Source organism: Arachis ipaensis, chromosome B2, assembly GCF_059453495.1.
Source record: "Arachis ipaensis isolate K30076 ecotype BB chromosome B2, ASM5945349v1, whole genome shotgun sequence".
Taxonomy (NCBI): Eukaryota; Viridiplantae; Streptophyta; class Magnoliopsida; order Fabales; family Fabaceae; genus Arachis; species Arachis ipaensis.
Window position 1 is genome coordinate 39,148,693 of NC_142437.1, and position 21,964 is coordinate 39,170,656.

General features: G+C 36.1%; 1 protein-coding gene across 6 annotated transcripts; it reads right to left on the reverse strand.

Annotated features, from left to right (window-relative positions):
- Positions 1-269: 269 nt before the first annotated feature.
- LOC107625238 (uncharacterized) lies at positions 270-9,275 on the reverse strand. 6 transcript variants are annotated; one of them, XM_088505345.1, is made up of 7 exons: positions 7,870-8,282; positions 5,604-5,713; positions 5,451-5,521; positions 5,232-5,336; positions 1,135-1,205; positions 965-1,027; positions 270-854 (listed from the first exon to the last, which is right to left on the reverse strand). In XM_088505345.1, exons 2-7 carry the CDS (start codon positions 5,624-5,626, stop codon positions 576-578), a joined length of 612 nt encoding a protein of 203 aa, XP_088361471.1. In that variant the 5' UTR covers positions 5,627-5,713; positions 7,870-8,282; the 3' UTR covers positions 270-575. The 6 variants fall into 6 exon arrangements, with proteins under 6 accessions (XP_088361471.1, XP_088361473.1, XP_088361474.1 ...); XM_088505347.1 differs by lacking the exons at positions 5,604-5,713; positions 7,870-8,282 and adding an exon at positions 8,695-9,275; XM_088505348.1 differs by lacking the exons at positions 5,604-5,713; positions 7,870-8,282 and adding an exon at positions 8,695-9,251 and having other exon boundaries at positions 5,451-5,534.
- Between the last annotated feature and the right edge of the window lie 12,689 nt (positions 9,276-21,964).

Sequence of the window (21,964 nt, forward strand, 5' to 3'; positions counted from 1 at the left end):
GATATCAATGTAAATCAGTTTTGTACTTACATCCAATTATATAACGCTATCAGCAAACATAATACTTTTCACATTAACCTTGTAAATGATCATTCAAAAAAACGAAAAAAATAAACAACTGTGTAAAACGTTTACACTGTCAATGCATCAAAATTAAACTCATCACTTGCTATAACTTGTAGTAGAAACATGGCTGTTTTGAAAATTAACAGGTTGCATAAATTAACATATTGCATGGAAAATGGCTCTAAAAGTTAAAAACACTGAAATTTAGCAAGAGCATATAGAACTCATAAAAATAAATCAATTAAGTATCGCTACACCGAAATCCTGTCATTAAGGGCATAAATACATGTATAGCTCATTGAGGAGTTACCACTAAATTAACTCATATGGAAGCTGCTATTGTCTGATCTCAAACATAAGCCAAAATCAAACAATATATTCCTACCCTAGATGTAAAAGATGCATTTTGATTCTTGCTGATATCATCTTAGCAAGTACATACAACAATTTATGCCAACTCATGCATCTAGTTCTCATAACCCCTTACCAGTTACCACACACCATTGAGTTCATGAAAGCTCGACTATCCTTGCTCGTTTTTTGGAATTATGATTTCCCTTTCGTTTTTTATCATCAAGAGATGAAGGCTTTCTACCATCATTTCCAGCATCACCACTTCTGATTCCATCATCCTCGTTATCATCTTCAGCACTGCTTTCATCTGAATCTGTGTCTGTGTCTTTGCCATCAGCGGCCAATGAAATCGCAGGCTGACAACTGGAAATTGCTGATTCAGCAGCAGCCACAGCCTCAGGTGTATTAAGATCCGCAACACCAAGCATCAAATCCTTAAAAAGAAAAAGATTGAGCAAAAAAACCAATGCAATAATCAACTATTTGCCGGTCAGTAACACGAATCATACATAGAAGATATGACACGGATTGAACAATGAATTACCATTTCAATAACTTTGGATTCATTTCCAGTGAGCTCTTCAATATTGTAACTCTCAGGATGATCCTACAAATTTTCAAAACAAAGCAACAAGAAAATAGATAGGAGAACAAAGGGAGAAAATGGTTGTGAAACAATTAAAATATGGCTTCAATCAGAACTCAAATTTGAACCTTCGCATCAAGTTCCAGCCGCTTATTTGCTTCTGACATCACTCCTAAGAAATCTTTAACCTTCCCTAAAACTGCATCAATCCAAAATTAAAAAAAAAAAGGTCATGTTAGGTTAAAAATATTGCAGCTCAATTTTGTGATTCCATCTTAGGGCTATGCTCTACCCAAAGTACTAGTTCAGTGATTACAACTATAAGGTAGCGTTTGGTAGAGAGACAGAAACTGAAAGACCGAGACTGAAAGACAAAGATTAAGGGACAAAGACTAAAATAAATTTCAGTATTTTGTTTGGTATAAAATGAGAGACAGAAATTGAAATAAGAATAAAACTCTAATTTAATTTGCATAAAGGATAAACTTTGAATTAATTAATTGAAATAAGGGTATTTTAGGTATAAAATATTATTAAAATTTCAATCTCCGTCTCTAAAAATTTCAGTCCCTTGTGTCCCTACTTTTTAGAGGTACTGAAATACTGAAATTTTGGGGACAGAGACAGAAATTTTAGTACCAGTCTCTAAGCCAACAAATATGATACTGTGTCTGTCTCCTAGTCTCTATCCCAATACCTCAAAACAACCGCTACCTAATATTCACTTGTACTAAGTATTAACCAGGTAGTTTCATTTGAACACCAAATTCAGCAGTGAAATATTGTCAAAAAGAAAATCATTATCATGTATATCAACAATAAAAGCATTCAGTTATCTTCTACTGATAACATCAACAACTACTTAATTAAGAACAAGGGACTAACCCCATACTAAAAATGTAGAACAGTAAAACAACAAAACATGTGAACAAGCAGAGAAAATCTAATCAAGAAAATCACACAGACCAATGAAACAGATTTTGCCATCAAATATTTAGGTTCTTATTTCATTGCCATCACTACAAATATAAGATCACAAACTTTGATTTCCCAGCCTAAACTAGTTCACTTCTAAGTTATAACAATAGCTTGGAATATGCAGACAATCCTTTTGGCATTGCACTTGAAAGCGCCAACTAAGAACACAAATCAAACCAAAATTAAGAATAAGACCACATCAAAGTCAGACACTGATACGAAACGAAGGATAAACAAAAAGATAAACACTGAAATTGAATAAAAAGATAAATTGAAATTAAAATAGAAAAAAGAATAGGTTGAAATTGAATACAAAGGGAATTACACTATTTTTTATCCAATTTTTTGATGCAACAAAAGGATTCTCTCAACTTAACTTGTCAACACCATAATTTGGGAATTGAATCGAAGGGAATCACTCAATCTTCTATCCAATTTTCCGATGCAACAAGAGAGTGACTCACTCGACCTCACTTGTCCATGTCATGGTTTCAAAACAAAAAAAAGTGGTTTTTCACACCTCTAATTTCTCAGTGACAACTACAATAGTTTAGGAAATATTTACAACCTCATATTAGGTTAAAATAAAGAAAACCTTATGCCCACTAACATAAAACCCAATCTACTAACTAAATAAATAAAATTAAAGAACATGAAATTAAATTAAACATTCTAATATTTAAAAAATATAAACTAATAACTACTAAATAATACTTAATACTATTCATGACACAAACTTTTGAAGCACTATCAGACACACTTATGGGCAACAACTCTGGCACTAGCAGAGAATAGCTATATCCCTATTGAGATCCAAATCCAACTGCAATGCTCATTAACTTATTCACAATTATAAAGTATCATGATTCATCTTACTAGCAGGCAATGTAATTGGGGGTTATGAATGCCATATTCATCAGCATGATTGTAAAACTTATAAAAGCATATCATATCATATTGAGTCCAATTAAGCAATTTGAATGAATAATAAAATATGCTGAGACACTAGAAGCAAACAAGAGTAATGTGTTGAAATATGAAGAGAGATATCATTGTTAGATAGTGGTTAGTAATTTGGACGGTGCATTTATGGAGAGTAGTTGAGAAGGTACTCTAGATTTATCACTCTCCTCTCTATATATGTTGGCCTTTTCCCTTGTAACGATACATAACAATTCACACAATCAGTAATAATCTCTCTCGTTTGTCTAATTACTCTAATATTTCCAGCTGAGTAACCATGAATCTTAATATAACATCAAAGACATGGTATCCTCCTTGAAAACTGTTGCGGCGCTGCTGCCCTCCACCATTGTCAAATCTGACCAAAGACCACACCCTTGGCTTCTCCTTGTCCAGCAATGCCCAACCTCTCCAACCTTGTCAACAGTGTTGCTCTTCGACAAGCCACGTGTTGCCACATTCAACATATCTCTGACAAACAAGTCACCGACTTCACTTCCACTAGTGCCTGAGGGCACATCAACCACTGTATTCTGCTGCCAACTCCTGCAGCTACTGACACCTCAATGCTCACCTCTTTGTGCTATCTTTGCATGTGTTTATCTCCTTGATCAAGCCGCTAGTCCACTACAGTATCAAACTTGATTTATCCCTAACGGGTGCCATGACTATTTGAGTATTGATCTCCTGCTTCTAATAGTGCAAGTCTGACCCCTTTGTTGTCTCTGTAACCTCCTCCAGCATCTCCCTATTCTTACTTTTGGTATCTGGTCCTCTTGGCACAATGGTTGCGTTTGTTTATAGGCACGGAACATTGAAGATACAGAGATACAAATTATGTTTGATAGATAAAACATAGACAGAGACAATGTGTGTAGGGACACTAAATTAGTGTATTTTGCGTCCTTTCTCTCAAGGACACAAAAACACTAACAAGAGACAATTTATTTTTCATTTTTTCTTTCAATATTTATACCAAATTTTCAAAATTATGTTTTTCATCATCATATTTTTCTTCCTAAATTTTTGTATGGAAAAAATAAGAGTAAATTAGACTTTTATATTTTGTTCTAGTTTATCACCAAACAAAAATACAAGAACATTAATCTTTGTGTCTATGTCCATTGTGTCTTGTTCTCAATGTTCTATTCTCAGAACCAAACGCAGCCAAAGTGATGAATATTGGTTGTGTTTTCCTTCCAACCTCCCATTCTAAACCATACCAACAGTAATATTTGTCATTCACAGTCTTTGCCAGTTATATGCTATTTATGGCCTCTTTGAAAGACAATGACTGCTCAACCAAGTCGCTTTCCTAGGTTCCTTACCTCCTTACTGGCCCAAGCAGTTCCGGATAGTCCCAGCAAGTCCCCAACAGTCCCAGCTACCCCTTGCACAACTCCAGAAGTCGCAACAGGCCCCTGCACATCTTCAGCAGTTCTTGCTGGCCCTGACATGTTTCCAGCAGATACAGATGGCCTTTCCTTAGTCTTCATATTATATTTCCACGAGTATTATTGTAAAAAGCTTAGAGCTTAGTAACTTTAGCTTGAGGGTGAGTCTTAGAGAAGAAGTTTATCCTTAAATATCAAATAATATCTTCTATAGGTTATTTATGTTCTAAGCTTGATAAATATTATCTATATGCTCAAGTTTGTGGGGAAGTGATGAAAGGAAAAGGAGAGGGCGAGAGTCAAAACGGAGAGAATGCGAGGATAAGAGTTTGTTAGTTCACAGCTGTCAAATAAACATGATGATAGAGCAAAGTAATAAATTTCAGAGCAATTGACACAATTAGTAATAATCTTTCTCTCATTTGTCTAGTTACTCTAATATTTCCAGCTGAATAACCAGGAACAACATAATCAAATTCAAAATCTAGAAAAGATAAAGCATTCACAATTTCAGAACAATATCATCTGTTCCATACTGCACAATGTTTCAAAAGAAAATTTCTTCAGGTAGAATATGGACTAATCTCAACTACTAATGAAAAGGTCGCATAGATCTACCAAATCATTCACTTTTACTCAATTATATGATTTACTAACAATGAGAGATAACTATTATCAAATTATTAAACAATTAAAACTACCAATAATCAAATTTCATTGAGATCTTTAATTATTTCTACCTTCAATAATAATAGTAGATAATAATCATGGCTAACAATCTAAACACCCCCACTAAAATGAACTTAATTATTAGCATAGGTCCTATTCCACCATAAATAAATAAATAAAATTTAAAAATATAAGAACTTGGGATGAATTTGAAACAGTACGTTGGCTTTTGGGAATAGGAGAAGTAAGAGGAGTGCCATTAGGGGGAAGTATCTTAGTTTGAGCGCATTGTTCTCTTTTGCCATTACAAACAAGAAGTGTGGATTCTGCATAAAAGTGAAAAAAAAAAAAAAAAATCAAATTTCAACAATAAGATATCTAAAGCAAAATATATATAAAATAAATAAAAAAGAAAAAAGAAAAGGGAGAATAAAATAGACCTAAGGATGAGAGGGGTGTGGCCTTTTGCTCCAAGTGAAGAAGCTCCTTGCTCCTTTCAGCCATGGAGACTCTGGCAGTTATGACTTGTGAGCAAAACAAAGGTTCATGGTGAGACAAACACAAAGAGAATAAGGAAAAAGAGTAAAACCAACATGGTCCCCGCCCCGTCCCCCATTTTGCATAACTTCCCAGTCCCCACACCGTACCCTTGACGAGTGACGGGTACCAATTCCTCGCCCAATACCCGGATCAGAGTGGATATCTATGGATTTTCAAAGAAAAATTTTAAAAAAGGGACTTAAATATTCTTCAACCATATTACAAGCATAATCTTCATTGTCGTCAAGACTTAAATCGAAATAAACATTGTCTTTATCCATAATTCAAACATAGTTTAAATAGTAATAAACAGAGTTTCAGAAGACAAATTGTCATACCTGAGAAATAGACAAATTCATGTCAAAAAGTACACAATCTACCCTTAACTAGTCTAATACAACATAATGCATATGCTAAAAAATAACAATCAAACTAAACCTAGCTGCCAACAGTTCATAAGGTTAAGTATACTTTTTGTCCTGGAGTTTGTCAAAACTTTCAAAAATAATACTAAATTTTATTTTGTTTCAATTTTGTCTAAAAGTTTTCAATTTGAATCAAATTACCCCAACAGCTAAATTTTCAAGAAATTTATGACCAATTTAGCAATAATGTTTGACAATTAGGGGCCAGTTGCTTGTGTGAAAAGGTTACTTAAGAAATTGTTGCTGAATTAATCCTAAATTTCTTAAAAGTTTAACTTCCTGGTACATTTCATGCAAATCAAAAACTTTTAGGAGAAAATTGAAATAAAAGGTTCTGAGAACCGGACCGGTCATCAAACCGCTTTAGTTATTGGTTCATTGGTTTACTGGTCTAACCGGTCTAACCGGTAGTTCAACCGAAAAAACCGTTTTAAAATGGAATAATAAATAAATTATAAATATGCAAGTATTAAGTTGAGGGTATAAGGTTGTATGAAGTTTTTCTAATGGAGTGGTGAATTCCTCTCTTAGGATTTTCCTTTTTTAATATTAAATGCAAAATTGCCAGATGAAAGCATGATACCAAGCAAGTACAATTCCTCATCAGTACACAAAATGTTAAAAGAAATATCTGACAAGAATAGGAAGAATATCAAATGAATTATCATAAATCCAACTAAAAATAAACATAGTACTCGGATAAATAAATTTGATAACATTATTAATAACAAAGTTGGTAGTGGACTGTGCTAGAAAGGCTTCACCAAATGAAGGTGCATACAGGCTTTTAGAGACAATAGACTTGGATTTGTGCAGTAGCATTTTGGATGAGTTGCTTTGAAGACCATTTGGTAAAACTAAGCTTTGAATAGGTACAATACAGGCTTCACCAAATGCTCATAACACACACAAAGACAGTTTCTCAAGATACATAAATAAGTGCTCATCCTCTAAAAATAATCATCTGAATCGGTATAAGGCAGGAAAAAATGACTATAAGTCTCTTTACCCAAGTCAAAATAAACAACCATATCTGAATTCAACAATCAGCATTCAGCACCAAATATTACAAAACATTAACCAATAATCACACTAAACCTGCAACCAGCAATTACAAAACAGCAACAAACATGAGTACATTATAAAACATTCCAAAACAGTGATGACACTAAACCTGCATAGTAAATAATCTCAAAGACAATGATCACCAATATCCAGCAAATAAACAATAAATACACAACAACAATTTAGCAAATAAACAAGAACAAGACCTAAATAGAAAATCCAACAAATTAAGTCGCAGCAACCTAACAATTTGACAAATTAAAACAACAGTAGCCCAACAATTTACCAAATTATCAACTTAACAAATTCAAGAACAGAAAATCACAACAAAACAAAAAAAATTAAAAGTAACAGAAGAACACAAGAACAATTAGCAAATTAACAAGTTCACAATAACAGTTAAAAAATTTACCAGAAGAACACTAATGCAAGTGGAATCATCATGCTAATATGTTTTCTGCAAAGATGCTATTTGTACAGCTATAATTTCCTAATTACTATGATCCAATTATTCTAATTTCACATGCAATCAACTTAGTAAGTTTCTAAAAGCTAGAAATTATAAAACCAACCAGAAATATGGTTAAAGCATTTCATCAAACATGTTGAGTGCGGTAAAATTAAAACGAAATAAGAGAATTCAAAGCTTAATTTCAATGTGACAGAGAAGAGAACATAACTATTGTAACTTTAATTTAGTCTATGAAAAAATCCAAACCACTACCAAATCAAAGAATTACTTATTGTAATAGAAATCAGAAGTTGCAGAGTTTGAAGAGTATTGGTGTTGTGTGAGTGTATTGTCTGGTGGCGGGTTTAGGGAACTCACGGCGGGGACAACAGAGAGCAGTTCGACGGCTGAGTGGAGGCGCGGGTTGGTCGCAGAGTTTGAAGCAGAGTAACGTGCCTTCCAGACGAACGCGAACTCGAGCGGTGAACAGTGAGTGAACGCGAACGGTGAACGCCGAGCGAACGCGAACGAAGATGCGAACGTGAACAGCAAACAAACGGCGACGGAAGCGCGGCTGACCAGACAAAGACGACGGACGCCGAGCTCGAGGAAGCAACCGCGATCGGCGACAGCGAACAGGGGTTGAAGACTTGGAGCACGAGGGAAGCTAGATAACGGATGGCGAACTTCGAGTGCGACGGACGGCGGCAGTATGCCACTCCTTGTGGCGGTGGTGTAGGCTTACAAGTGCTAGGGTTTTGTGTGATTTGACTGATTTCTCTGACTGAAAGAAAGAGAGGGAGAACGAGAGAAAGAAACGAAGGAGCTACCCTTTTTTGTGTAAACCGGCCGGGTTCCGGTTCGGTCTGACCGACCGGTTCTCGTTCGGTTCAACGGTTTTCTGCTGGTTTTTTTATTAGCGGTTTTATATACCTGACCGGACCATTAATGTTGCCGATTCGCGGTTAAATCGGTCCGACCGGCCGATCCGATCCGGTTTTCAGAACATACTGTTAAGGATATTTTTCAACCTTTTGACATACTTCAAGACAAAAATATACTTGACCCTTGAAAAAATTAAAAATACCTAACCTAAACCAAAATCACAGCTAAACTTGTATCAAAAAGACCCAACCTAAACCTAAAATCACATTATATCATCAAGAAAAAGAAAAGAGAGCAGAGGTAATGGCAACGGCCTACCTGCTGGCTGCAGATGGACCGTAAATTGGCCACGGAAAGGGAGGGGCAACGCAGTGGGACCGTGACGTACTGACGGCGACAGAGGGAGGCACGGCGAGTCGGCACGACGCGGAGGCTCAGAGGAAGAGGCGAGGCCACAAACCGAGTGGTGAGAGGCGATGTCGAGGGACAGTGGAGACGAGGCAGTGGCCGCGAGGAGGTCTGAGAGGCGAGGCAGAGATGCAGAGTGAGTGTGAGTGGATGAGAGAGTAAGGTTGCGAGAACTGAACCGGTCAAGTGACGGGTTCAAAGGTTTGTCCAACAATGGCAAAAAGACGCTGGCGGCAGCGACGCGGAAAAGCGGGAAGAGACTCTTGCAGCAGCCAAAGGGGGAGAGACGGGAGCGGCGACGCAAGAGGTGAACGGCGTAGGAGATGTGGAGAACAGAGAAACAATGCCGGCGGTGGTGCCTCTGCTGGAGTTGGGAGAGAGAAAAGGCGAAGGAAGGGGAGAAGAGGATGGCGGCGGCAGCGGGGGTTAATGATTTAGGGTGATTTTTAACCTTTAAACATGTAAGCTTTGAAAAGACAAGTTGTTCTCTCACGATTCAAAATTGTTTAAGTTACTTTTATAAATAAAAAATAAAATGTATAAAATAAAGATAAAATATTTAAAGTTTATTAAATATTGTATTTGTTTGGATGTTATTATTTTGATAAAAAAATATTTTTTAATAAAAAAAATTTTTTTTAGTATATTTGAAAATTTTTTAATAGTAAAAGTAAAAATATTAGAAAAATAAAAAAAAGCACATCTTTTTTTAGAAGCTGTAATTTACAATTTTTTTTTATGAGTAAATATCCTTTCTGGCCCCTGTCCTTTTTGAAAATTGATTACATGCCCCCTAACCTTTATAATTTACCAAATCGGCCCCTATCCATATACTCCGTGATACCAATTAGCCCTTCCGTTGGTTTCTCCGTTCAAAGTCGTTGGAAAATGTTGAGGTGTAACGTGCATCCTGTGACGTGTCGTTGGATCATCATACGTGGAATGCTCTGTGGGCATTTGGACAATTAAGCCCCTGCACACTCAGCAAAGCGACGTCGTTTTGAAAAGAAGCCCTTTAGCTCGTTTAGGGTGAAATCACATTCTCCCTCATTTCTGAACCCTAACACTAGTGCCTCAAGCATGAGCGATCCAGAGCAATCTTCAACCTCTAACACACGCCGTGTCTAGAGGAATACTATGGTGGGTTCGAGTAGCAATGCAAGTGAGGGTAAGAAGGCCAAGTTCCAACACCCTAAATGCAAGTGTGACACGTATACAATCATGCAAGAGTCTGGGACAGCCAAGAACCCAGACAGAATCTTCCTGGGTTGTTCCAACTATCGCGTAAGTGTGCATCTATCTTCCGTTTATGTAATCAACTTCTTCTGTTATTTAACAAGTTGTATTCACTATAATGGCAATTGCAGACGGAGTAACGTCACTGCAACTATTTTGTTTGGCTGGACAAACTGATTGCTAACCGTTTTGCGCATGAAGATGACAATGATGTTCAAGGAAGAATGATGATGCTGGAGAATAGATTGGAGCAACTGGAATTCAAGATTGAGGATGAATTTGAAGGAAAATAAAAAAAAATATAGTAATACCCATGGTGTATTAGTTATGCTGGCAATGTTAATTCTGTTAACAGCAATTGTGTTTGTAGTGTTTTAGGGTATATTGTGTTGCTGTAAGTGATGCATGGACAAGGTTAAAAGTTGGGTTAATTTGCTCTGTAATTGCAGATTCCATATGAATTGAATGTGAATTTTTTTCTAAGAATGTAAAGCCTGAACCCATGATAAGTCTGCACAATGTTATATAAGCTAAAAGCATAATTTTTATATTCATACTGCTAAGCACAAAGGCTATTACATATTCAGCCAAAAACATCAGCACATCTCTGAATTCACAAAACAAAAAACATGTTTCAGTAGTCTTAAGTGTATTACTTCTTATAACTTGACACCAAAATATTCATAACTATAACTACGATTATGTCATTTCTGAAGTCTTGGTAGCCTAAATCCATATGTTGGCTTGAATTTGTGGGGTGCATTTAGGCCTGGTGTGGGGATAAACGTGAAGGGAGTTGTGACAGTCCCTGAGCCAGTTGCTCCTTTAGTTGGAAGTTGCTGCTGAGTTGGTGGTTGTGTGGTTGGGGTTGTTGCTTGCTGTAGAGGGGGTTGAAGTATTGGGGCTTTGTCCTGCTGCATAGGTTGCTGAACTGTTGGGGTTGTGGCCTGCTATTGAGGGTGGTGAACTGCAGGTGCTAGAGGTCTAGATATTGCTTGTTTGGGTCTGAAATTTGGCCCGTGGTTGAGTGTAGTTGGGGTAGCAGGGATTGAGGGCTCAGTGCTGAAGTCCACTCCCTAAACCACATGAAAACAACTCAATTTAGTGTATATACTGTTGGGCCAAAAAATTTTATAGTTGCTGGACATAAATGTGTAAAATAACATTACCTCTATTGGTGGTGGGGCAGACTGTGAAGATTCCATCTCAACTCTTGTCTCTTATTGGACTAAATTAGGGTGGGAGGTCTTTGGGACTTTTTTCTTTTGCCTTTTTGCTTTAGCCTGTGAAAGACACAAGAGAAGCAAAGTTGTTCAGCCATGACAGAAAAAAAAACTTAAGTAACTTTAGGATCTAAGACAATGGACTACCACTCGATCAATAGGTGTGGCAGTAACATTATGGGGAATATTTGTTCGAACTCCTTCCCCCGCCTGTGCAAATGAAAAATAACATCTCAGCTACTATACTGCTCAATTAATAGAAATAACAATTACTACAATGTACAAAAAAAAATGTAGAAGCTCCTTTAACCTGTGCTTCCTGCTGACTAGAAGTGGCTGTGATGATTGGTTTTCATTTTGTTGTTGCCTTGCCTTCTTTCACTTTGGCTACCAATTCGGATTTGCAAGAGGGCCTTTGCAAGTCATATGGTAGTGTCCATTTTGCCCACATTTACTGCATGTTACTTGGAATGACTTCCTCACCTACCTTGCTGCTGCATTTGAGACTCAGCCACCACATCAACAGCCCTTTTTTTGGTTGGTCTCCCAGGAGTCTCTTAATTATTGGTGCCTCTGAACGCAGCCTGTTGGTTTCTTCCCAAAACTCCTCGGAGTTCACTGGTTTAATGGAGTCCCCATAAGTAGCCCGGACAGCTTCCATTGTAAGCCATTTGTGTGCAAAATCCTCTGGCTTCAGTTGTTGTTTCCTTAACCTTGATATAGCAGCTACTGCATGCTTGCATGGCAACCCTGGTAGGATAGATACATAAATGCAACATTTACTGAATCAATATTTAGTTATTTACTTACATCACATAACTATTATTGCCAAACAATAAGTAGATGATTAAACCTGTTAGTTGCCAAACATTGCAAGCACATGTTTGTCTTTGCAAATTGACAGCCACTCTTGTCTGGTACCTCTGGACTTCAAATAATACCCTTGCTTCATCCCCAACCCACTCTGTCATCCACTTGTTGCTCTCAGGAATGATGTAATCATCCAGCCTTAATTGTTGAACTGGAGCCAGTTTACCCTTGCATTTGCTTAACCTGTGCTTGTGCCCTGCCATCTTTCGCATAATGTAACTTCGAAGCTCCTCGCACATAGTTAAAATTGGTTTCTCTTTGTACTCCACGATCTTGCCATTCCAAACTTCGCACATGCTGTTGGTTATATTGTCACATTTCGGGCCATGGCTAAAGTAAGCCTTGATCCATGCACCGGGATCAAATTTCCTCAGATACTCCCAAGCATCCTTGTTTACCTTCTTCACAAGCTTCATTGAGTCTTTTAATTCTCTCATTGTTGTGCTCTTAGCAGCCTTCCAAACTAGCCCTTTTGTGTGCTTGTCCTTAAAGTGCTTGATGAAGTTTTTCCATATATGTAGGACACAATTTCTATGATGGGCTTGTGGCATTACCTCATGCAATGCCTTAGCCAACCCCTGCAATAACAAGTCAGCCAAGAGTTTATTTAACAAGTCAGCACAACACACAAGTCATAAGACAAAAACAAGCATAACAAAGGAATTCATGTTACCTTCTGCCAATTGGACATGAAGTTCCACCCATTGGCAGCCACTAGACCAAGATCATCATGCAGGATTGAAAGAAACTATTTCCAGGAATCAGTGTTCTCAGCTTCAACTACAGCAAATGCTATCACAAAGAAACTATTATTGGCATCCTGCCCTACAGCTGACAAAAGATGACCACCAAAGTACCCTTTTAAGAAGCATCCATCCAATCCGATCAGAGGACGACAGCCCGCCTTGAAGCCTTTCTTGCAAGCATCAAGTGAAATGTACAACCTATTGAACAGTGGACGACCCTCCGGTTGAGGAATAACGTCAATCATCGCAGTGGAACCTGGATTGCTTCTGTGAATTTCATTTAAGTAGTCATGTAGCTTTCCATATTGTTCTCGCTCCTTTCCAATTGTTTGCTCTCTAGCAGCTTTCAAAGCTCTGTATATCATCCTGTAATGTATATGGACATTATAGTCCTGTTTCATGTGCTCGAGTGCCTCTTTCGGAGTCATTAGAAGTTGAGTTACCAACCTTTTTACCAATTTACTAGTCACCCAAGCCCTATCAGCCATGTTACTGCTCAAATTCCTGCCACAGTTGTGCTCTCCAATGAATGTCTTGATCTGAAAACTTAGACTCTGACTATTATGAGAGCAAAACACCAGTCATGGACAACCCTCCTCAGCACACCTTGCTCTAATCCTCTTGGGCTCATTCTTCAAATACATCAGCTCTTTACCCTCATATACAAAGTAGTCCTTAAGTGCTTGCTTGAACATTGCCATGGTCTCAAAGTGTTGTCCAACCTGAAACTGAACCTCACCATACTCTGCATCCTCATTGAAGTTAGGATATCTTGCCTTATGCTCCTCATCTGAACTGGATATTGGAGAATTAAATGCCTTAGACTCATATTGATATGGCTTATCTAGGTCTGAGTCCAATTTCTCAGCCACTGGATCTGAATTGGGCTTATCCCTTGCCTCATCATTTGGGTCAACCTCAGCTGGCCCATTACCTTGATCTCCACTAGGCCCACTGTTTGGCACATTGTCTGCTTCTTCTTGGGATAGAACATGTTTTCTATTTCTTCCAACATACATTTTTGCCTTCTTCTTCTTAGTCCTAGGAGACATGTCCTTATCATCAAATCTACCAGGTGGCACATTCTTCTTCTGTTTAGGTGTCTATTGTCTAACACAACTCTTCTTCTTAGTACACTTTTGTCTAGCATTCATTGCCTCTTTCATCTTCACACTAGGCTGCTTCTTCCTCACACTCTTTCTCTTTACATTAACTTCCTCATTACTACTACTTCTATCAGATTCAAATCCAGGTGGAGGGGATTTGTAGGGTTTGTCTTCAGTTGTCTCATACCCGTCATCGGAAGAAGACGAATCTACCTCAACAACATCTGGCCCATAAACTGGTTGACTAACATCATGCTCAAAATAAATAACCAGCGAATCCGACTCCACATTCTCCATCTTTTTATCACACATTTCATTGATTTCCTTGTCTCCTTTAAGAACATGTAACCCAGACTCTAAATCAGGGGCACTGCCATCATACCAATACATCTGTTTGTAGCTTGTATACCCTAAACCCTTGAACATTTCCTCCAAATCCTTGAAATTAACATAATCTATGTCTAACGGAGAAAATGTCTCAACACTTCCGTCGTGGTAGTATAATACACCATCTTCATCCCGTTCAAACCAACCCCATGATGAAAAACAGGGACTATTTCATATGACATCTATTAGAACAACAATGTGCAATAATTAGAACTTAATTAACTACTTCCATCAGGCCTCAACCGTTAACAGAATAACATTTTAGAACATGCATGGGATGATCACTAATCCAAATCATCATTAACAAAAACCACATTCAGCCAAAAAAAATTTGGAGCAACACAAGCTAACAAAGCTACAAGATCAGATAGCGACACTAACCTTAGTAGCGCCGTCAGTTCCTCCGTCTGCAGCACCGTCAACACCTCCCTGTTGGAAGTCTCTGTCAGCTTGCTTGGAGGGAAACGTTTCGTTCTCTTAGGGTTTCTTTGTAATTTTGAGTAGAGAACGAGAGTGATGTATGCTAACTGAAGTATGCACAAGGGGAGAATGAGATTTCACCCTACACGAGTAAAAGGATGCCAAGCAAAACGACGTCGCTTTGCTGAGTGTGCAGGGGCTTAATTGTCCAAATGCCCACAGAACATTCCACGTATGATGATCCAACGCCACGTCACAGGATGCACATTACACCTCAGCGTTTTTCGACGACTTTGAATGGAGAAACCAACGGAAGGGCTAATTGGTATCACGGAGTATATGGATAGGGGCCGATTTGGTATTTTATAAAGGTTAGGGGGCGTGTAGTCAATTTTCAAAAAGAACAGGGACTGAAAAGGGTATTTAATCTTTTTTTAAAAGATCTTTTTTTTAAAAAAAAGATGTTTTTCATGTAATAAATAAACAAAAAATACTTTTATATCGTTATACCCAAACATAATAGATAGATAAAAAAATCTTTTTACATGAGATACCCAAACATAAAATTACTTTTACTTTTCCATAAGATCTTTTAAAAAAAGATAACTCGAAAAAAGATCTTTTTTTAGAAACTCACCCAAACAAATCCATTATCTATTTACTTTTATTAGTAAGTTAGACATAATGTTATAGACAACATAACATTTACCTTTAAAATTATTTAACCGATCAATTCAATTAATTCGCTCAACCACAAAGATTTGTACAAAGGATTTGATGGTCCATAACATTTAGATTTTAGACTATTAATAAAAATTTTTTTAATTATTTTAATAATTATTAAATATTTTTATTTAATTTTATTTGTAAATTAATTTTTTATTTATTATTTAATTTTTTTTTATGTTATAATTATTTTATTATTTATTATTTATGTTTATTAATAATTAAAAACAACAACGAAATAGATCTTCTATTAATCGTGATCTCTATAAATATTTTGGCAATATGAATCAACGTTTTTCTTCTCTTGATCTATTACATCCGTAAAAATTAGGAAAATCGTATTTGTTGTTAATTCAGTCTATTTGTTTGACACCAATTGATGGATAAGAAACGAATGTTGTCAAAATATCGATTAGAAGTATAATTCAATCGATCGAATACGAACTAGAAATCGAGGTGTCTGACAAAACAGAAAGTCGTCACCTTTTTTTTTTTGCCATTCTTGAAGGTATTCTTTTTCTCATTTCTGCTTCTCTTCACTTATGCTCTTATGGCTAATCACCTTTATTGAGGTAAGTGAGAGGACAGAATGGGAAATTTCAAGGAGGAAAATTTCTGTGACTTTATAGTTGTTTTTTTTATATATCAGAGGTCATTAATTCTTGGTTTTTGGGTGCCATCTGAGCTTAGTGTATATTCTCTTATGTTTTTCTCTACATGGTTGAATGGTTAGTAATCTATAATTTTCTGCATGAAACGTAAGTGCTAAATTTGAATTTGTCAAAATATTAATCTCATATATGTTATGACATTTGAAACCATAACAAGGATCCTCCTTTTTTCCTATCCTTGACTCAGCAGCATCTCAGCCATTAATGACTTACTTTGTTCTTTGTTGGTTCATTAATGATGAAGGCTTCACTCATTGTAATATAAAATAAGAGAAAGTCTATTTCATCAACGAAATATGCAGTTTACCAACTGCAACTACGATATACATACATACATTTTGTACAAAGTGTTTTCTCCTTCGTAATGTGGATCGAAATAACACGCGTTATTCCCAGTCAATTGAAACCAATGTGTGTTCTATCTCTCTCTCAACTTTCCGGTTCGATCATCTTCTACCCAAATTCAAAAATTTAAAGTGGTCTCTTTCAAACCATACTCCGTAAATATCGCTGTGTCTCTCTCAAACCATACTCCGATTTTTACTCCATTTTCATGCCCACCGAACCCGAGTCTCCATCATTCTACCATTTTTCCAATTATCACTCATCCACTGCCATTTCACACTGTTTCTCCCGTTCTGGCATTCTCTATAGATTCACCGTCCCTCGAAGAGTCTCTAAGCCACTCCCCATTCACCGGTGATTGGATGAAGGGGAAGAGTTCATAAGCAGGGTTTATGAGGTTCTTCACGGGCCATGCACAACTTCTCCATGGGTCGTGCAAGCTCCTCCACGGGCAAGGTTTCTGAAATCACGGGCTGTGTTGCTCGCATCCTTCCCTTGGCGTTTTCTCTCTTATTGTTGTCGCAAAAGCTGGGCTGTGTGGTTTTTTTCGTTGTTTGTATGAAGTCTACAATAACAAGTATTGCTCATTGTTACCGTCAATTATGGTAGGTCTGCCACTTTACTTCTCCTTCTCATCAATGCCATCCCATTTTTTGGGTTCTTCTAGACTTAGATTTAATTTTGATACACTGAAACTTCAACTTTAATGTGGATTTTTTTTTCTTTTTTTTTTCTGGTCTGAAGGATCTAAAATGATTAATGCAAGGATTCAAAGTTGTACTTAATTGTTGTGTTGTTCTTTTTATTGATGTTGTTAAAATTAAATTTGTATTTATGCAATCTGTTTCAATCAATTTCCTACTGTGTATTATTATTATAATTATAATTTGAAGTTAAGTTTTTATTTATGCAACTTGTTGCTGTTATCGTAATCTGTGAGTTGAACTTATTGAGGATGAGTTAATTTAAAGAATATCATGTTCACATTAACTTTATAATTTGAAGAAATAGAATTACAATATATTGCTAGTTTTATACTATCTTTAAAAACCAAACTATAAAGTACGAGTTAATGAATCATTCTTTTTTGTACACATGTGCCATTTCTCTATCTCTAGCAACTTGAAAGTGCTAATGCATTAAAAAGGTAAAGTAGTCTTATTTTTTTCTAGATTAAGAGAGTGATTGATATATTAAGGCTGAGATTCGTAAAAGAGTATAGTCCTAGTGTTTATTTAGAACATCTTTATGCATGTTCTATTATTTTATTGTATATTGTCTTACTTTTTAACAGATACATAGCTTCAACAAGGACTTTTCTGTAATTTCTACAATTTTATTGTACAATCCACTTATATAATACAATTTCATTCTATAATGACGAGTTGTTGTGTCTACTAGATAATAACGTGCTGAAACTCTAAATAGATATTTTTATTAATGTACACGAAGTGATTATTCTAATGGCTGAACAGTTGTTGTCACTAGAGCTGTGATTATCTTAGTTGAACACTAATGATTCTTGATGAATTTTGGAACAGTTGCTCTCTTATCTAGTTAGAAATTGTTTGCCATGAATTAGCTTTGATTGTGAATATTTTATTCAATGTTTGATAACGTCAGCATGATGAATTATCTTTCATCAAATTATTTTAAGGAAATAAACATATGGCTTAATGGCTTATAATGTTTTCTAGTCAGTGTGCTTGACAAATGTATTCTTGTAAGGAAGTAAATTGTTGTAGTCATTATTTGTCCATGTTATGTTTTCATTGTGATTTTAATGGTATCCTTTGATTGATGACAAAATGAGGTTGTTGATATTGCGTATTATGCAGAGGTTTGGTGCAAAACTTACAATCCACAATTTACCGGCAAGTGCACCGGGTCGTACCAGGTAATAAATTCAGGTGAGCGAGTATCGATCCCACGAGAATTAACGGATTAAGCAAACGATAGTCAATTAATTATTCTAGTCAGACAATCAAAATTAAGTATTTCAATAGCAAATAACATAAAAGTAAAGAATTAAACAAGAGCAAACTGAAATTGGTTAAGAAAATAATATGATAAAGATAGTTAAGGTATCAGAGGTATTTAAATTTCAAGATTAATAATTATTGCTATCTACTTTGATCATGTAAAGATTGAGTTTATGGCAAACCCTAGGTGCTTGAATTCCCTATTCCTAGGCAATTCAATCTCCTCTAACCCAATCGACCATCAATTCCTTGATCAATCAATTGTACTAGAAGGTTAAGTTCAATTTTTTATTTGTAAGCCACACAAACCCTAAGAACCCAAAAGCATGATGCAGTTATATATCGCGTACTACATTAAGTCTAGATAATTAAGGAGTTGTGAGAAATTGGTTTCAAGCTGTAATTCTAATGATATAACTTTTTCAAGATTCAAATAGAATTCAAGTGAGGTTAGAGTTGTTTTCCAATAATCACTAATCCTTGGGATGAAGAATGAAACTAATTCTTAAACCATAATAAAAGCATTAATCAAGAGTAGAAGAATAAATAATTATTAATCTATCAAAGTAAATAGAGCTCCTAACCTTAACAATGGAGGATTACTTGCCCATAGTGCAGAAAAATTGAAATTCTAATCTAATGTAAAACCTAAAACTAATGAATGAGAGAATGGAAGGGAGAGAGTGAGTCGTGTGAGAGAGAGCCCTTTTTTTCTTTTATACCAGCGTGTTTGGGCTCTGGACCATGTTGCTGGCATTTAGTGCCACTTTGGGGTGCTAAATGCCCCTTCTGATACAAACCACGCGCTGCTTTCTGCAGGTCTGGCACTAAATGCCAAAGGAGTGGTGTTTAGCGTCGGCTCTCCTGAGAAGAATAGTGTTGGACGTAGTTTGGCGCTAAACACCAATGTCTTGGCATTTAGCACCGTGATTCTAGAGAGCAAGTATGAATTATTATATATGGCTGGAAAGTTTTGGATGTTGGCTTTCTAATGCCACTGAAACTACATCATTTGGACCTTTGTAACTCAAGTTATGCTCGTTAAAGTGTGAAGAGGTCAGGGTTGACGGCATCTGCGAATTCTCTTGCTCTAGTCTTCAATTCTTGGTTCCTCCTTATGCTTTTGCTTCTTTTTTCCTGACATCTCCCTACAAGAATCATGAAATCAAAGAAAATCAAAGTACTAATAGAATAGCTTTGAAAATCATATAATTATCAAGTAAAAGTCATTAACTCTCTATAAAAAATGTCAATGAAAAGTGCTTAAGATGCTTATGCATCACAACACCAAACTTAAACTTTTTGCTAGTCTTCAAGCAAGCAAAGAATCATGGCTTAGTCATCAAAATTTTCAATCTTAAAATGCAAGGGTGAATGGTTGCAATCCAAATGAATTTAGTTAGTCGTTCCACTTGTGCACACTTTAACACAATTGGTTATAATCCTTTATGGCCTCTGTCCAGATTAGATTATAGAATTATTCCTTGAATCATCACCTTGAAGAAAGCTTATTTACTTTCCTTCAACAGCTTATTTTCTTTGGATGCTTTGCACCTTGAGCCTAGTCGTGACTCTAAATGTTTTGTCTCAAGCTTTGCTCGACATAGAAACCCACAAGCACATGAAGCTCTTTGAGCTTACCATGTCATTTTAACATTTTCCATCATTGATGCTCAGAGCCTTTAGCTTTCTCCTCTTTTAGGAGGTGCTTTGCACCTTGAGCCTAGGCCTGACTATAAATGCTTTGTTTTCAAGCTTTTGCTTGATACATAAGCACTACAAGCACTTGACTAGGATGCTCTTTGAGCTTATTTTTCTTTTAATTTCCTTAGTCAGTGGTACTCAGAGCCTTTGACTTCTCTTTTAACCCCTTTTTTTTTTTCATTACATGTTGCTCCTTCAAGGCTTTGTCAAGTGTAAAAGCCCTATAATAGTCCTCTAGACTAAGTCCTCAAGCAATTTGGCTCAGCTTGTCTTAAACATTCTTAGTTAATTTAGCCTTCTAAACTCACATTGTCATGCTCTTTATGATCAATCCCTTTCTCTTTTTGTTCTTTCTTGGCACATGATCCTTGTCCACATTTAGGAGCAAGCATAATTATAATTGTGGGTTGTGATGAACAAGTAATGATATATACTTGAATAACAAGACTCATAAATGCATTATATAAGATAGAACAAGATAACATATGCATATAATTAAAAAGAAAAGAAATAAATAGAAGTCAACAATCTTAGTTTTAATTGCCATCATCTTCCTCATCTTTCTCTTCATTATCCTTTTAGGCTATGTAGAGCGTAGCCTCCAACACCAAAGTTAGAATGATTGCTTGTCCTCAAACAATAAAGAAAAACAATGGTGATAGAAATAAAAATAATCATGATTGTCTAGTGGATATAAGGAAGCAAAGCGAAAGCTCATTCAAATAAAACAAACAAAATAAAAAAACGAAAGAAAAGACAAAATAAAGCAAAATAAACATGTTGCTAATATATTGGCACGGGGGAGTGGACTTTGCATAGGTGAAGTATGGCAACACCAAACTTGGTGTGAAAACACTAAATTTAGTGTGACATAATCAATGAGAGGCTGAGCCAAGTACCCAGTGAAGTGCAAGCGTCATGTTGGTGTAGCAACACCAAACTTAATCCATGAAATACATATGCAACACGAAGCAAAGCAAAAAAAAAAAAAAAAGAAAAAAAATGAGAAAAAAAATACCTAACATTGGGTTGCCTCCCAACAAACGCTTTGTTAACGTCACTAGTTTGACGGTTGGTTCTTGAATTTTCTTCCTCTTCTTCCAGTTGGTTAAGTAAAAAAAAATATATAGATGTTCAATGGAAGAAGATGACTTTTTTATTTACAAAATATATCATCCTTTTATTTATAAAGTATATTTAATTGGACGAGTGTGGTAAAGTTCGCCGAGGGTTAAGCGAACTTCTCCTAAACCAAAAGTCTCCATCAGCCATTTTTACCTTCATAAACATTTCTTTGAAATATTTTAATGGAGATTTGCACAAGACAAAAATATACTAACAGGGATGGCTACTCAAATTAACCGACAAACCTCGCCTGACACCTTTAACTTGAAACAAAGAAAATAGCAGACCAAAGGACAACAGGTAATCTTAGAAACGCATTAGATTTTCAAAAGCAAGAATAAAACCTCAGGAGTCAGGGTGGATCTGAGAAGGTTCACAATTTAATAACATAAGAACCCTTGTACACAAAATCACTACAGGGAAAACAAACACCCAACTCAGTCAGCAAATAACTATATGTAAAATTCGGTTAATTAATGAATAATTAACCCACAAATTAAATTTATTCTAGAAAATTAGAAAGTAAAATTTTATATTTTAATATGATAGAGAAAATTAAAACGAAAATTTTGACACCAATTTTAAAGAATTTGGCCCAAGATTGGGCTGAACGAGCCAAACTGATCGAACCGGACTCAA

Coding starts and splice junctions, on each gene's coding strand:
- LOC107625238 (XM_088505345.1), bottom strand. CDS start 5,626: ATGGGGGACGGGGCGGGGACCAT. Junction 5,522..5,603: donor GGGGACGGGGCGGGGACCAT/GTTGGTTTTACT, acceptor CATAACTGCCAG/AGTCTCCATGGCTGAAAGGA. Junction 1,206..5,231: donor TCCTATTCCCAAAAGCCAAC/GTACTGTTTCAA, acceptor GGATTGATGCAG/TTTTAGGGAAGGTTAAAGAT.